Genomic DNA, 17,034 nt, shown 5'->3' with positions numbered 1-17,034 from the left:
AATGCAATCTTGGTCCTCTTTTGCAAGTGTTTGTGGAAAGCACAGCAGACAATAAAAATACCAAAAAAAAAGGGTTGCAGGGTCACTCACTCTAGAGTTAACACTGGTGAATGGTCCAATGAGGAGTCAGCTCGTCCTACTGGTTCTGTTCTTTCAATTCTTTGATCACGAGTTTGTCTCGTCTCTTCAAACTCCTACAAACAAAAGAAGAAAAAATAGGTAGGGAAAAAAATACCCTCATGAAAAAAATAGAGGAAGTCAGCGCCTAAGAAGTCATATTCAAAGCATCACATTATTTGGTGAAGTGTACAGGCATGAAAATGGGTCAGTGGGTTAAAAAGGTGTGAAGGGTGTGGAGGAAATATGTTCCGGTACACTAGAGCTGTTCCAAATGACTGATTTTCTCCCAATTAGTCAGGCGACTATTTTTACGATTAGTCGACTAATCTAATTTTTTTTTTTTTTTTTTTTTTTTTAAACTAATTTATTAATGATTTTTTTGTTGATGCTTATTAATTCACAAAAACACTTAAATTATTTATTAAAGTACAAATAGACATGAAAATAACAATAATTAATCACACATAAACTGTGAGGTCAAATGTTGATAGCATTTACTAGTGTAAACGAATGGAATGTAAACAGATTCATAACACTGACTTCGCCTTTCAACATTATTCAAAACAATTCTTAAAAAAATATCCAGCAGTATTATTATTATAGTTGCTATACTACTATATGTAATAGTATTATAATAATTTTCATTGCCAATCACATTTTTTTATAAAAGGTGTCATTTTAAAGCTATTCTTAGTGTAGAATCTTAATTATGTAGTATTATAGTGTTGACATATTGTAGTATTAATTCTGAAGTATGTGGGATTTAACTCCAGAAATCGTTATTTATATGACGAACATGACGTGCTTTTATTTTGAAATGTTCACCGAAGTACATTCGCTAAACCGCTAACCGTAAGCTTTACAGTCTGCAAAAAAAGTACTTTTCGTCATTGCATTTGGTGTCAGTGATAGATTTTTTGTTTGTTTTTTTTTTTTTTGTTTGTAGGTTGTCTTTTTTCCCCAATAGTCTCAATGTAGCAATGCTAATGTACAATGTTTAATATAGTAGATATGTTTCCTTATTTTGTATGTCTGAACTGTAATTCTATGGCGTTTGATGACCAATAAACATCTGCGAAAATAACTGAAGTCTCATATGTCATCTACACGCACGTACGCGGTGATAAAACGCAGCCGTGAAAATTACAGGACTCCTTTTTATTTACCTTGCGATAAATGTACTCATTGCATATCGCAACAGCTTTAGCATCTTCAATAAAACATGTTGTTAGTTAGTTAGAAGGACTTACGTCCCCCCCTGCAAATTTTCTCCTCGGATCGCCACAATTCACACAGGTCACCCTTTATTACTTCAAAACAGCTAATTTTGCAGAAAGGTGAGAGATTTTCATGCCTGAGTGTACACTCTCCCTTAGCCCTCATGCCCCAAAATGCCATCACTCTTTCTTTCCATCATATCAGGTACCCTGCAAATTTGAGTCAAATAGTCCACAGTAATCTGTCATCATGTCTTTGCAAAATCCATTTACAGACACTGTGACCTTTGATCTGACAAACTTACCCTACATGTTTGATAGTAATCCCTTTATTCATTTTTTTTGTGATGTTTATTTATTAGGGGAAAGCAGGAAAGGGTTATGGGGGGACAGAGAGGGAAGGAAGCAGACAGAAGAGGAGAAGAACAAACAACAAGCGGAAATACATTGCATGCCTATGCTACCTATGAATATAGTGGTGCTATCGTTAGCTAATTGTATTTACCCATGGACACCACGTGGATGGCCTTATAATCGAGGAGAAAGAGGAGAGGAGGAGAGTCAAAAGGAGACGTGATTAGGCGGGGTGGAGTGTACATAAATCAATGTGAGGTGTGGAACCCAGTATTATGTGACTCACATGTACAGTCATGGACAAAATTATTGACACCCCTGGAATTTTACCAGAAAATACAGCATTTCTCACAGAAATGAATGCAGTTACAAATGTTTTTCAGTATGAATGTGTTTATTTCTTGGATGTGCATTGGAAAAACACAAAACAGCTGAGGAAAAAAAGTCCAAATTGGCACAGTTTTAGAAAAACTGAAAAAATTGGCTGGACAAAATTGTTGGAATCATTTGGACGACATAACAGAAAGCAATCACTTCCAATAACCATCAACAAGTTTTGTGCACCTCTCACATGGAATTTTGGACCACTTTTCTCTTGCGAACTATTCCAGGTCTCTCCGATTCGAAGGGTTCCTTCTTGCAAAAGCAATTTTTTGATCTCCCTATAGTGTTCAATATAATTAGATCCGGACTCATCAATGGCCTCCTCAGAATTCTCCAGCGCTTTGTCTCCAATCATTTCTTGGTGCTATTGGAGGTACATTTTGGTTCATTGTCCTGTTGGAAAACCCATGACCTCTGACACAGACCCAGTTTTCTGACAATACACCCCACATTCCGGACCAAAACGTTTTGATAGTCTCCATATTCCATGACTCCTTGCCCACTGTTAAGCCACCCAGTGCCAGAGGCAGCTAAACAACTCCAAAACACCATTGAACCTCCACCATGTTTGACTATAGGCGCTGTGTTCTTTTCTTTGAAAGCCTCATTCTTTTTTCTGGCACCCTTCAAATCTGAGAGACCTGGAGTGCGCAAAAGAAGAGTTGTCCAAAATTCCATCTGACTGGTGCACAAAATTTGGTTATTGTCAGGGAACCCCAAGACAAGTGGCAATCAATAGCTCAAATAAGAGAAAAGAATTAGACTCAGACAAGGATTGCCTGCTTCGAAGACTTTATAAACAAGGGCACAAATGGTGTGATCCAGCCAGGAGCTGTGACCACACAGGAGTACAACGAAAATACACAAGTCAAAGGTCTATATGCTTGTTGAAAGGGCATTGCTTACTCTGAAACGATACCTTTTATGGAAACATAAGTGAAAGATATTACTCCCCAACTCTGGTGATTTTCCACAGAAAAACATCCTGAGTTACGACCTTGGAAACTAGCTCTGGCTGTTACAAGAGGGAGTCAAATCAGATAAGGCAGTCAACAGAAACTCATTGTAATATGTTCAAAGAAATACATGTGCAGCGCAAGAACATGAATGGATACAGTCTCACAAATGAATATAGTTTCACAGCAGTTAATAATTGTGTTTTATAAGCATTAATAAAATATTTTTTCACAGTTATAGGAAGCGATTGCTTTCTGTCATTTCTTCTAAAGGATGTGCAACCAAATATTGAGTTGAGGGTGCCAACAATTTTGTCCAGCCCATTTTTTGCATCCCGTGTAAAATTGTGTACATTTTGGCTTTGATCTTAAGCTTTTTGTGTTTTTCCAACGCAAATCCCCCAAAAATATATAATAAAATAAACACATTCATACTGAAAACATTTGTAATTGCGTTAATATCTGGGAGACACTGTATTTTCTGGAAAAACTTCAAGGGTGCCAACAATTGTCCATGCCTTTATGTGTGGGTATATGTTGACATCCTATTCTATCCTGCCTGATCACTAATCCTGGCACCAACAATATCTCTACCTGAGTGTATCTAATTGCACCCAGTCATGTGTGAGCCCACTCAGATACATGATAGTCCTGCAGAAATGCTGCGCGAAGACCGCCCCAGCCAATCGGGGGGTGATCAAGCACGGCCCATCCCTCCTCCCACAGCTCCGGCAAAGGGGCCACTGCCATCTCCCAAAGACCCAGGATCATCCGTGGGACTATCCGTGCCCACATTAACCGGCCCTCAGGGAAGAGATGAAGGGATGTGCCATGCCCACCCCCACCACCACCTGCCAACCGGAACACCAGCCAGCGCCGCACCCCCAAACTGACGCGGCACACGGCAGGACCCACACAGCCCACCAGGCCCGGGGCAGGACAGGATCCCCCTCCCCCAATGGGGGTGACAGCATGCCGATCTGCCGGCACCCTTTATTCATCCTAGACTTATATTCTGCACAATGACCAAAAAACAGACTGACAAACAGAAATATGAAACCAAATACGTAACTTTCACCTTCCACAGTTTTCACCCAATGAGGGAGGAACAGTGGTGCCTCCAAGCATTGTTCATAGGGGTGGCCAGATGGGGCCACTTAAAATCTTGGGGTGGCACACCAAAATTAAAAGCCATAATTTCAGGTCTTAATTATGTTGTTGCAGTAAAAGGCCAGAAGAAAACTATCAGAAAGACTTACGGACACGTCGACTGATATACTTTGGTGTATTGTGTTATAGTTAATGTTATTAATGATTTAATGTGCATAGTCCATAACAGTTCAGTCAACATTTTGAGTTCCACAGCTACTACAATCTGACATTATACTGCAGGGCCGCTGAAAGTCACTCACAGCAGGGGTGCTGAGAATCTTTTTTTAGTTTTTCCCCTCCAAGAACAGCCGTTTTGGTCCAAATTTGTCATGATTGCACATTTTCTCCATACAAGGCGTGCACAATGGCACTACACACACATGCTGGATAGTTTACGTACTATTACTAGGCTACTACAAAGACAGAGTTCTATTCCACCTGCAGTGTGTGTTGGAGTTTTTGTATTGGTAATAAAAGCGCCTGTGTTTTATAATGCAATTCCCTGCAGCTGGACGGCAAAATGACACACGAACACATTTGAAAACTACAAGGTCAATAAGCCTCGGTCATAGACTTCAAAATGGTATTGACGGGTCAGATCGGTCATGCACGGTGCCTCACATTCAAGTAGGGGGGCACCCATATAAAGAGGAGCTATTCACAAACACATGCACGCAGCGATCTAACGCCGGATTTCTGCTGAAAAAGTATGAAAGCTGTACTGTATATACAAAAAGGAAGGATTGATTTGTTCGAGGATTCAGGTAATTATTATATTATTCGTACCATGCATGCATTTTGAAACATTGTGAAAAAAATCAATGGGAGAAATTAGCCGCTACTGCATTGGCATCATAGTTCACAATATTTATATGAAACAAATGCTAATTGCAAATTTTTTAACTTTTTTTTGGTTTTAACCAAGAATCGAGACTGGTTTACATACATATCTATAAAGAATTTGAGGATTTAAGCATTTATTCACAAGAATTTTCATCGGAAAAGCTTTGTTTACATAATGTGGCCGCCAGCTACATTTATTAATAGACTAGGATTGTAGTTCGACATGTTGACGTAAAATAAATGCAAAGAGCACTTTTTTTTTTTGTTTGTTGCTTTTAACAAAGAATCAAGACTGTTTTACATTCATATCTATAAATAATTTGGGGATTTAAGCATTTATTCACAAGAATTTTCAACGAAAAAAGCTGTTTGCCTGTGATTCCACTCGGTCAGCCTTGACTACCTTGCCAACAATGCAGGCCCCCTATTTATTGGCCCTGTGCCCTGTGTCCCGTCAATACATTATGAAGTCTATGCCTCGGTTTAACGCCCCTTTTCACAAATAGCGCCTTATTTAACGTGACTGGGTAGCAAGCAACGTGTCAGGTGCTGACCATGTTATTTTAAAAAAAGACAAGTTGTTATTGAAAAAAACTTTATTATATTATTATATTTAATCACCAAGTTAAATACATTATTGTTTGAATATGTTTTATTTATCTATTTATCATTTCCACCCCAAAAAGTTCTACCAAAACACTTTTTTTTCTCCCCAACACCACGGGGTGCTGCAGCACCCTCAAAACCCCACTTCTCGCGCCACTGTTATGCTGGCCAGTGGGGTGGCCCAAAAATTTATAGGGGGGGCTGTGGCCAGGAAAAAACTAAAATAATTTCTCGAGCCTAGCTTTTCCAATTCTGCCGGTTGAAGTAAAAACATCTATTACATACAAGACCCTTTCAATGAACGGAGACAGTTAATAACTGTTAGCAATTGCAATTGTCTGTAATTATTGCCAAATTGAGTTATATTAAGACAAGCACAATGAGCACTATATTTTTCCTTAAGTGGGAAAAAAAGAGCCATTTTATGTGTTTTTCAGCTTGTCAGTTTTCAGACGGCAAATCCTCTCCTTTAGAAACATTTTGCTCCAGCACCCTTAGTGCCCCTTCCCTTTCTTTTTATTGAAATGTCAAACACGTCCAAAAAGGTCTTGCGGAGCTCTGTTTTTTATGGAAATTGATTCAAACCTTTCAGACACAAGGATATCTTCAGTGACATACAGGGCTAACGCACAGAGACTCAGTCCCTGACTTATTTATTTTAGTTGAGGTTGAGGGGGATAAGCAGTCTCCTTTTGGAACTACGCTAACCTAACCTGTCCGATGAATCCCCTTCTGGAAGCATCCAAGTATGAAAATGAATCAGTCATCCAGTCAGGCACACCTTTAATTATAAGTCAAGTTAAGAATCTGGTTTGCCTGTGAGGCCATTATTCACCAAGCATTTTAGAAAGGACCCAGGGGTGAACTGGCTATTTTTGTGAATACATACTGTATGAAAGTGACAAAGGACCTAGCCTACAATGGGAATTCATAAAGACATAGGGAGCCATTTGAACTCTCTCATAGGACTTAATAGAGGAAATTACAGTTCAAAAGCAATCTAAGTTACCATAATGGCAGAAGGTTCCGGCACCCTACCACTGCAAATAGTTATTACTGAAATTAGAGAGGTGAGCTGCTGTTGGACAAATATGTTGAAAGAATAAGGGACATTATGTGATGATAAGAAAAAAAGAAAAAAAGTTGAATGGTCCAAAACTATCTTTGTATGCACCAATAAGTAAAAGGTAACAAAAACTGTGTAGAGGCGAGGGAAGAAAAGATCAAATTATTATTATTTTTTTAGATGAGAATTTATATCGATACTATATTATTCTGTGAACAGTGATCCTATGTTTTCCTACAAAGTCTGTCACAATTCGATGTGATTCAAGGTCTATCGATCGATTTAATATCTTATGTACACATTTAACACAATGAGTAACAACCAAATCGATGGATTGTTCTACCCTTTTTTTCATGACAGTTTAGCACTAAATGAATTACTGAAATTATTCCACGATAATATTTAATTGATTTTACAAATCTTATTTTTTGTGATTTTATTATGACCAAAATATGCCCCGGTTTTTTGGAACATCTTTTTAGTGGAAATGCAGAACGGTTATAACTATTGCTAAAAATTTTGCGTCACACATCAAGTTCTAAACATCACAAAATGCTTCCATTTTTGGAAGATTTTTAAACTCTCATGAGTAAAACAATAGAGCAAGTGTTGCTTTAGGCAGCCCTTTTAAATTCCATTCCATTTTTGGAAGATTTTTAAACTCTCATGAGTAAAACAATAGAGCAAGTGTTGCTTTAGGCAGCCCTTTTAAATTTCGTCTTAATGATACCTATTAGTCATATTTTAGTCATCTCAAAATGTGTTTGTCTTCGTCTAGTTTTTGTTAATGAATACTCAAGATTAATTTTGTCGAGATTTAGTCGACGTTTACTTAAAATGTTTTTGTCTGTCAATCAAAAAACAGAACATTGACAGATAAGCACATATTGTAGCATCTATAAGGACAACGCCATCTTAATGATGATACACACACAACTATATGTAAAAAAAAAAAAAAAGTTCTCCGAGAGTTTAATAGGATGCTCACCGTTACCGTTAGCCTAATGAAAACGTGAATGCTATGTTAATGCTACGAGTTACATTTAGTGTGTGATGATCACTCAGCACAGACTTTTAAAGGCTAAAACATGATTGCATATTCTCTCTGGCCAAGATGAGAAAACAAATCCTACCGTGTGTGCAAGCCTCGAGACTGGAGGACACTGCACTGGTGAATGGGGGTGGGGGTGCAGCATGTCACAAGAGTGACACAAGCAGACACTGCTATGATGCAGTCTAACTACACATAAATGTCACACAGTGTGAACATGTGATGGAAACAATTGTGCATTTTGGTTTCGTTCTCATCAGACGAAAATGGGCATTAGGCTCGATATGTTTTAGTCTCCCAAAATGTGTTTTTAGCTCATTATCTTCTTACCATTGTCATGAAAAAAAAAGTTGGCGCTGAAAAAAATAATTGTTGTCATTGTCATCGTTGATGAACACAACACTGGATTGAACTAAACATGATTAATTTGTGCGATGGTGAAAAGTAAGGACAAACTTTTGGTTACCAGTAAGGATGATAGTGGGCCAGAACTGTGCACATTTGGACTTATTTTTGTTCATTTATGTCAGGCTACTTAATTATTTCCTTATTATTTAAAAAAGTCAAATGTTTGCATCATCTTTAAAATATATTCCATTTCACTGTGCATGATGTAAGAGTTATTCGTACTTATTTTTGTTCATTTGTGTAACTTAAGGTGAAGAAAATACATATTTGAACACCCTGCTATTTTGCAAGTTCTCCCACTAGGAAATCATGGAGGAATTTTGAAATTTTCATCATAGGTGCATGTCCACTGTGAGAGAGAGAGAGATTCTAAAAAGAAAATTCCATAAATAACAAATAACAATGTATGATTTTTGGGAATGATTTATTTGTGTGATACAGCCGCAAATAAGTATTTGAAAACTTGAGAAAACAAATGTTAATATTTGGTACACTAGCCTTTGTTTGCAATTACGGAGGTCAAACCTTTCCTGTAGTTTTTTACCAGGTTTGCACACACTGCAGGAGTGATCTTGGCCCACTCCTCCACACATATCTTCTCTAGATCAGTCAGGTTTCTGGGCTGTCGCTAAGAAACACGGAGCTTGAGCTCCCTCCAAAGGTTTGCTATTGGGTTTAGGTCTAGAGACTGGCTAGACCATGCTAGAACCTTCATATGCTTCTTACGGAGCCACTCCTTGGTTTTCCTGGCTGTGTGCTTCGGGTCATTGTCATCTTGGAAGACCCTAGCCACGACCCAGCTTCACTGCTCTGACTGAGGAAATGAGGTTGTTCCCCAAAATCTCCCAATGCAGGGCCCCAGTCATCCTCTCTTTAATACAGTTCACTCGTCCTGTCCCATGCGCGGAAAAACACCCCTAAAGCATGATGCTGACACCCGCATGTTTCACAGTAGGGATGGTGTTCTTAGGATAGTACCCATCATTCTTTTTCCTTCGAGGACGGTTAGTGGAATTACAACCAGAAAGATTTATTTTGCTCCCATCTGACTACAAAAGTTGCTCCCACGACGCCTCTGCATCATCCAAATGGTCATAGGCAAACTTAAGACAAGCCTTGACATGTGCTGGTTTAAGCAAGGTAACCTTTTGTGCCATGCATGATTTTAAATCATGACGTCTTAGTATATTAGCACCAGTAACCTTGGAAACGGTGATCCCAGCTCTTTTCAGGTCATTGACCAACTCCTGTCGTGTAGTTCTGGGCTGATTCTTTTTTTAACCTTTTTTAGGATCATTGAGACCACACGAGGTGATATCTTACATGGGGGTCCACTACGATTGAGATTGACCATCATGTTTAGCTTCTTCCATTTCCTAATGATTGCTCTAACAGTGGACTGTTTTTCACCAAGCTGCTTGGTAATTGCTCTGTAGCCATTTCCAGCCTTGTGGAGATGTACAATTTTGTATCTGGTTTCTTTGAATAGCTCTTTCGTCCTGGCCATGTTACAAGTTTGAGTCTTACTAATTGTATGGGGTGGACTGGTGTGTTTATGCAGCTATCGACCTCAAACAAGTGCATCTGATTCAGGATAATACATGGAGTGGAGGTGGCCTTTTTATAATAAATTATTTTGCACATCAATGAAAAAATACAATTTTGAATGAAAATCTGTTTCTTGTATACGGTATGCCTTGTTACAGGCAGTGGCCTAATGCATGCAAAAGGTAACTGTACCCAAACTATCCAACCTTTTTTTGCATATCAGTGGTTTTGGGAGGTTTGGGAGGGAAAAAATTGGGCTCCATGGCGACCATTATGTCATTGAGTTCCGGCAATATATTCTAGCCACTTTTACACCTTCTTACAAGTGAAATAAAACATATAAAAATATTTTGTTAAGAGAAATAAAACAAATGGGACATACAGTGGGGCAAATAAGTATTTAGTCAAACACTAATTGTGCAAGTTCTCCCACTTGAAAATATTAGAGAAGCCTGTAATTGTCAACATGGGTGAACCTCAACCATGAGAGACAGAATGTGGAAAAAAAAATAGAAAATCACATTGTTTGATTTTTAAAGAATTTATTTGCAAATCCTGGTGGAAAATAAGTATTTGGTCAATACCAAAAGTTCATCTCAATACTTTGTTATGTACCGTTTTCTGTAACTCTTCACAAGCTTTTCACACACTGTTGCTGGTATTTTGGCCCATTCCTCCATGCAGATCTCCTCTAGAGCAGTGATGTTTTGGGGCTGCCGTTGGGCAACACGGACTTTCAACTCCCTCTACAGATTTTCTATGGGGTTGAGATCTGGAGACTGGCGAGGCCATTCCAGGACTTTGAAATGCTTCTTACGAAGCCACTCCTTTGTTGCCTGGCTATGTGTTTGGGATCATTGTTATGCTGAAAGACCCAGCCACGTCTCATCTTCAATGACCTTGCTGATGGAAGGATATTTTCACTTAAAATCTCTCAGTACATGGCCCCATTCATTCTTTCCTTTACACAGATCAGTCGTCCTGGTCCCTTTGCAGAAAAACAGCCCAAAGAATGATGTTTCCACCCCCATGCTTCACAGTGGGTATGGTGTTCTTCGGATGCAATTCAGTATTCTTTCTCCTCCAAACACGAGAACCTGTGTTTCTACCAAAAAGTTCTATTTTGGTTTCATCTGGCCATAACACATTCTCCCAGTCCTCTTCTGGATCATCCAAATTCTCTCTAGCAAACAGCAGATGGGCCTGGACGTGTACTTTCTTCAGAAGGGGGACACGTCTAGCAGTGCAGGATTTGAGTCCCTGGCGGTGCATTGTGTTACTGATAGTAGCCTTTGTTACTGTGGTCGTAGCTCTCTCTAGGTCATTCACTAGGTCCCCCCGTGTGGTTCTGGGATTTTTGCTCACTGTTCTTGTTATCATTTTGACGCCACGGGGTGAGATCTTGCATAGAGCCCCAGATTGAGGGAAATTATCAGTGGTCTTGTATGTCTTCCATTTTCTAATAATTGATCCCACAGTTGATTTCTTTACACCAAGCGTTTAACCTATTGCAGATTCAGTCTTCCCAGCCTGGTGCAGGTCTACAATTATGTCTCTGGTGTCCTTCACCAGCTCTTTGGTCTTGGCCATAGTGGAGTTTGGAGTGTGACTGACTGAGACAGTGGACAGGTGTCTTTTATACCGATAATGAGCTAAAACAGGTGCCATTAATACAGGTAACGAGTGGAGCCTCGTTAGACCTCGTTAGAAGAAGTTAGATCTTTTGACAGCCAGAAATCTTGCTTGTTGTAGGTGACCAAATACTTATTTTCCACTCTAATTTGGAAATAAATGCTTTAAAAATCAAACAATGTTTTTTTTTTTCTTTTTCTCCACATTCTGTCTCTCATGGTTGAGGTTTACCCATGTTGACAATTACAGACCTTTCTAATCTTTTCAAGTAGGAGAACTTGCACAATTAGTGGTTGACTAAACACTTATTTGCCCCACTGTATTTTTATTGTTTGACCAATGGTGTTTACCATAAAGAGTAATTCATCATTGGTCATTGAGAACAGAATTATACGTAAAAATTGCTCAAGAAACCTTTATATCGCATTTGAGTTAAAACCACTTTGGTATAATCCATGAATATGGTTATCAAAGGCAAATAACACTGTTATAAACCAAAATTTATACTTGCAGTTAACATACTTTAATAAGAGAGTTGCTAAGTTCTCCCCTTAATGGAACAAGAACTGCTGAGTCACACTCTCCTTTTGATCCAAGGTAGAAGGTGACAATCACCTTCCATCAGCTGCCAACCTGTGCTTATTGTGTCTTCATTGTGTACTGACTGACAGCAGGACAGTCTAAATATACATTCCCCTCTCTTTCTCCTTCAACTCTCCATCACCCCTACCATTCTTTTATTTTGAATATCTCCTTTCCGTACCCTCCATTTCTCCCTTCCCTTGAGTGCTTTTAGCGCCCTGTCGGTCCCATGGTAACAAGTGGAGTGGCGGAAAGAACAAGGCTTTTCAGATTCCAGTTGCATTCAGTCCAAGCTTGTGCTTTTGCCCTCCTGGCTTCTTCTTAATAAATGTCCATCCTAACTTGCCCGGCAACGTCTCTTATCCAACAGAGCAGGAGGGGTTAGAGATCAATTCTAGGCCCTCATAAAATCCACCACGTCTGTGGTATTGCGAAGGGAAGCCGAACGGGAGGGTCAACGCTTTAGCGAGGAAGGACGTGAGAAAGGCAAAAGGAATGAGACAAAGCCGCAAAGTGCAAAGTCTTGTTACCATTAAATGTGTTGGTAGGTTAGAAAGCTGTGAGGAAAGGAAGTGAAGGAGGCAGCTGTCTGGTCAAGATGGCGAATGCTTCACACGTAGACGCAAATGCGTACATACACGCACACAATCCTGTGTGTAATAAAGTCCACCGCTTGGGGGATGGAACTAAGAGTGTGTGTTGAGGAGCTGTCACCCCCCAACAGCTTGTGCACAAAAGGAAAGTCACTGTAAGTGCATACGTGTGCGAGTTGTGCCATTAGCCATGGTCAAGTACAACATGTCGCTGTTAGGGGTTGGGGGAGGAGGAAGACTACCTCCTGAGCCCGTCTAAGGCATCAACGGCTTAACAAGGAGAAGGTGAAAGGTCATGAAGAACAGTGGATTTCTACCACTTCCTACCCCCCTTTTAAGGGCTAAAGTCCACATGGGTGTACGTGTATGTGTGTGACAACTTCATGTGTTCTCTGTCAGAGAAATCCGTTCATTTATAATGACCGGTCTGTGCCAAGGAGAACAATGGACGCCAAAGAGCAGGATGTTGAAATGTCTTGAAAGGAACAATGAATGTTTTCACTTCATGTAAAACTTGAGGAAGTGAGCAATTTGTGTAAAACACTGATTTGTTGAAATATTGACAAGACAAAAGTTTAAAATACTATTTTAAATGTGTTACGTAAAATTTCCCTTAGGTTGAAAGCCTGGTAATGGCAACAAAGCATGGCTTCATGTTAAAAGATATCTGTTGTATCAGAGGAAAGTAGATAAGTTAATTCAATTATCGCGATTGAGGGCCCAAAATAATTATTAAAATGGGGTATGAAATTAGCAAATGGGAATCTATAATTTTGTACTGTTACCTTAACTTGGGCATTCCCCATTTGGATATTTATAAAAACAGTAGTAATATAAGCGATTGTTTTTGTGAGGTTTTCTAGTTCCTTTTACAAAAGACCATTTTTTAACACCTTGCGAAATGTCATCATAATGGAACTATGAACAGCTCAAACTAGCAGTATGGCTCGGCATTGCTTGGGTTTGTGCAACGTGAACACAATACAGCTGAATGGCAGATAAAGCATACTTTCCTTAGAAATGCAGATGTAATGTAGTAATAGAAAAAGGACACCATACAGGGGTTATTGTGCAATTGCTTTTCTATCACTGTATACAGTACTGTGGCAAGCGACGTGAAGAAGAATGAGAGAGACAAGTTTTGATGTTTTCCACTTGCTGCTCTTGTGCCCGATACACCACATGACCCCAAGAGACATCACCTTTATTGAACAGAAAACACCAGAACGTAGCATCGGCAACCACCACTCTCAGTCATGGTTGCCAGAACTACCCATGAAACATTGTGGTTGTAACACATAATAAATAAAAGTGGCTATAGTATGAATATCAAGCCGAAATGAGAAATATTCCAGAAAATTGTACATTTTTGAAATCCAGCATCTTGTTGTGTACTACTCAAAGCCACAACGCATCATCACTGCCAACTGCGACAGTGCAATTGCAAGAGACACGTATTTTGCCCAAAAGACGGAGCTGTTGCCACCACAATCAGAGATTTCCAATGCTAATTTTTTGAGTTTGAAATTAAATTTCCACATTAAAATGAGGCCTACAGAGATCAAACCCATCTAAAAACACTCCCAGAAACAAAGTACAACTGTGTAAAATGTCATCAAAATCCACCCAGCCGTTTCAGAGTCCAAAGGGAAAAACACCACATCCAAACAGACAAAGTTCCATTTATATATACAGTGATATGAAAAAGTATCTGAACCTTATGGAGTTTCTCACATTTTTGCATAAAATTACCATCAAATGAGATCGATCTTTGTCAAACTCACACACATGAAAATACAGTGTCTGCTTTAACTAAAACCACCCAAACACTTATAAGTTTTCATATTTTCACAAGGATAGTATGCAAACAATGAAAGAAGGGGGAAAAATAAGTACGCGAACCATTACATAATAATATTTTGTGCCCCCACCTTTGGCAGCAATAACTTCAACCAGACACTTCCTGTAGCTGCAAATCAGTCTTGCACATCGATCAGGACTAATATTGACCTATTCCTCTCTACAAAACTGCTTTAGTTTAGTCAGATTCCAGGGATGTCTGGCATGAATCGCTGTCTTTAGGTCATGCCACAGCATCAATGCGGTTCAAGTCTGGACTTTGACTTGGCCACTCCAGAACATGTATTTTGTTCTTCTGAAACCATTCTGAAGTTGATTTACTTCTGTGTTTTGCATCATTGTCTTGTTACAGCATCCATCCTCTTTTTACCTTCAACTGTCTGACAGACGGCCTCAGGGTTTCCTGAAAACCATCCTGATAAACTTTTGAATTCATTCTTTCATTAATGATTGCAATTTGTCCAGGTCCTGAGGTAGCAAAACAGCCCCAAATCATGATGCTCCCTCCACCATGCTTCACTGTGGTGATGAGGAGTTGATGTTGGTGAGCTGTGACATTTTTCCTCCACACATAACTTTGTGTGTTACTCCCAAACAATCCAACTTTGGTTTCATCAGTCCACAGAATTTTTTGCCAAAACTTTTGTGGAGTGTCCAAGTGCCTTTTTGCAAACCTTAAACTAGCCACAGTGTTTTTTTTAGACAGCAGTGGCTTCTTCCGTGGAGTCCTCCAATGAAAACCGTTCTTGGCCATACTTTCACATATAGTTAATGTGTGCACAGAGATATTGGACTTTGCCAGTGCCAGTGATATTATGTGAGTCTTCAGCAGACATTCTAGGGTTCTTTTTTACCTCTCTGAGTATTCTGCACTGAACTCTTGGTGTCATCTTTGGTGGACAGCCAGTCCTTGGGAGAGAAGCAACAGCGCCAAATTCTCTCCATTTGTAGACAACTTCCCTTACTGTCGACTGATGAACATCCAGACTTTAAGAGATGGTTTTGTATCCCTTCCCAGCTTCATACAAATCAACATCTTTGGATGCAGATCTTCAGACAGCTCTTTTGACCGAGCCATGATACACATCAGACAATGCTTCTCATCAGGACAATTCTTACCAGGTGTGTGTTTTATAGTCGGCAGGGCATCTCTACACCACTCATCAGTGATTGGGAACACACCTGACTTAAACTGTTTGGTAGAAATTGGTTTCAATTGCTCTTGAACTCTCCTTCGGCAGATGGTTCACTTACTTATTTTTCCCCCTTTTATCATTGTTTGCCTGCTATCCTCATTAAAATATGAAAACCTATAAATTTTTGGGTGGTTTTAGTTAAAGCAGACACTGTTTTTACATCTGTGTGACTATAAAAAGATCATATCGCATTTAATGGTGAGTTTATGCAGAAATATGAGAAATTCCAAAAGGTTCTGATACGTTTTGATATCACTGTAAGTATAGATATAGATAGGCATTAATGGAACATTTAATGTAAAAATCTCAATTCTGAAAAAAAAATTCCCCAGTCTGATATTTTTGCCTTATACCTCGGAAACTCTCTGAATTCCGACTCCTTTTGCTAAGCCCAGTTCCTAATGTTTTTGATGTTTTCGTTTCAGCTTTAAAGTTTCAAATCATTAACAAACCTTAGATGGGTTCACATTTTCCAAGCTATGTCACAATCAAAATACACTGCTAGATCCAGTATCACTCAAGAGTGCAATCACTGAAGTTGTATTAGCCTCCAAAGTGCTCTCCATGATTAGGTTAAGACATGACTGTTGGAAGCAATGACAGAGCCCCACCTATTTTACCATGCTGAACTCTTCCTTTACTGCTGGCTTGTCGTACCACACCACTGTTAAAACAACCAATATGTCACAGTAACCAAGATTATAAGACACTAAGTTATATTGATGTTGGCCGAAAGAGAACCTTATACAAGGATGTGAAAAGACGGAAACCGATCAGTGGATGAAAGGGCCATAACGATCAATTACCTAGAACACAAGCCCCTAAATAGAATTTAGTAAAATGTCATGAGGATTTGACCAGTCTTCTTTAATTATTGTGATTCAAGCTGATGGCCATTTCTGTGTGCAGTGAGTGGTCGATCTTGTGCAGCAGCAACTTATCGATGTACATTATAAGAAATCCATTGGCGCCTCTCATCTCTCACTGTATAAGTGCAATAAAAGCACAAATCATGATACAAAAAGTGTGTACATGTGATAAAGTTTATCATTGCAGTCTTAGTCATATTTTAGTCATCTCAAAATGTGTTTGTCTCTGTCTAGTTTTTGTTATTGGAAACTCAAGACCAATTTTGTCTAGTTTTAATCAACGTTTACAATAAAATGTCTGTGAAATTAAGAAAATATACTCCAAAAATAAATCAATATATGTTTCCATCTATTTCGAATGAACATTGATAGATGAGCACATTATATAGTATCTGCTTATCTATTACCAACTTGGTGATAATACACACTCAGCAGGAAAACAGAATATTATTTTCAACTAGAAAATGGAATTTCTGGAGAAATTGCGATGGTAGCTTTGCTTTAGTCAGTAAACCCCTTGGGGTCACTTCCTATTGATATCCAGTCACTTCCTGTTGATTTGGGGACATTTCAGGGTCACTTTTTGTTGATATTTTG

General features: G+C 39.1%; 1 protein-coding gene across 1 annotated transcript in view; it reads right to left on the bottom strand.

The window, feature by feature from the left end:
• LOC130909013 (partitioning defective 3 homolog) overlaps nt 1–17,034 on the bottom strand; it is a 660,821-nt gene that overhangs the window by 364,593 nt on the left and 279,194 nt on the right. The window contains exon 7 of the mRNA XM_057825056.1: nt 91–194. Coding sequence (XP_057681039.1) covers nt 91–194 — 104 coding nt within the window. The remainder of the gene's footprint in view (nt 1–90; nt 195–17,034) is intronic.

This window comes from Corythoichthys intestinalis, chromosome 20 (genome assembly GCF_030265065.1).
Source record: "Corythoichthys intestinalis isolate RoL2023-P3 chromosome 20, ASM3026506v1, whole genome shotgun sequence".
Lineage (NCBI taxonomy): Eukaryota > Metazoa > Chordata > Actinopteri > Syngnathiformes > Syngnathidae > Corythoichthys > Corythoichthys intestinalis.
The sequence above is the reverse complement of the archived record's forward strand: the minus strand, read 5'-3'. Positions and strand labels throughout refer to the sequence as shown.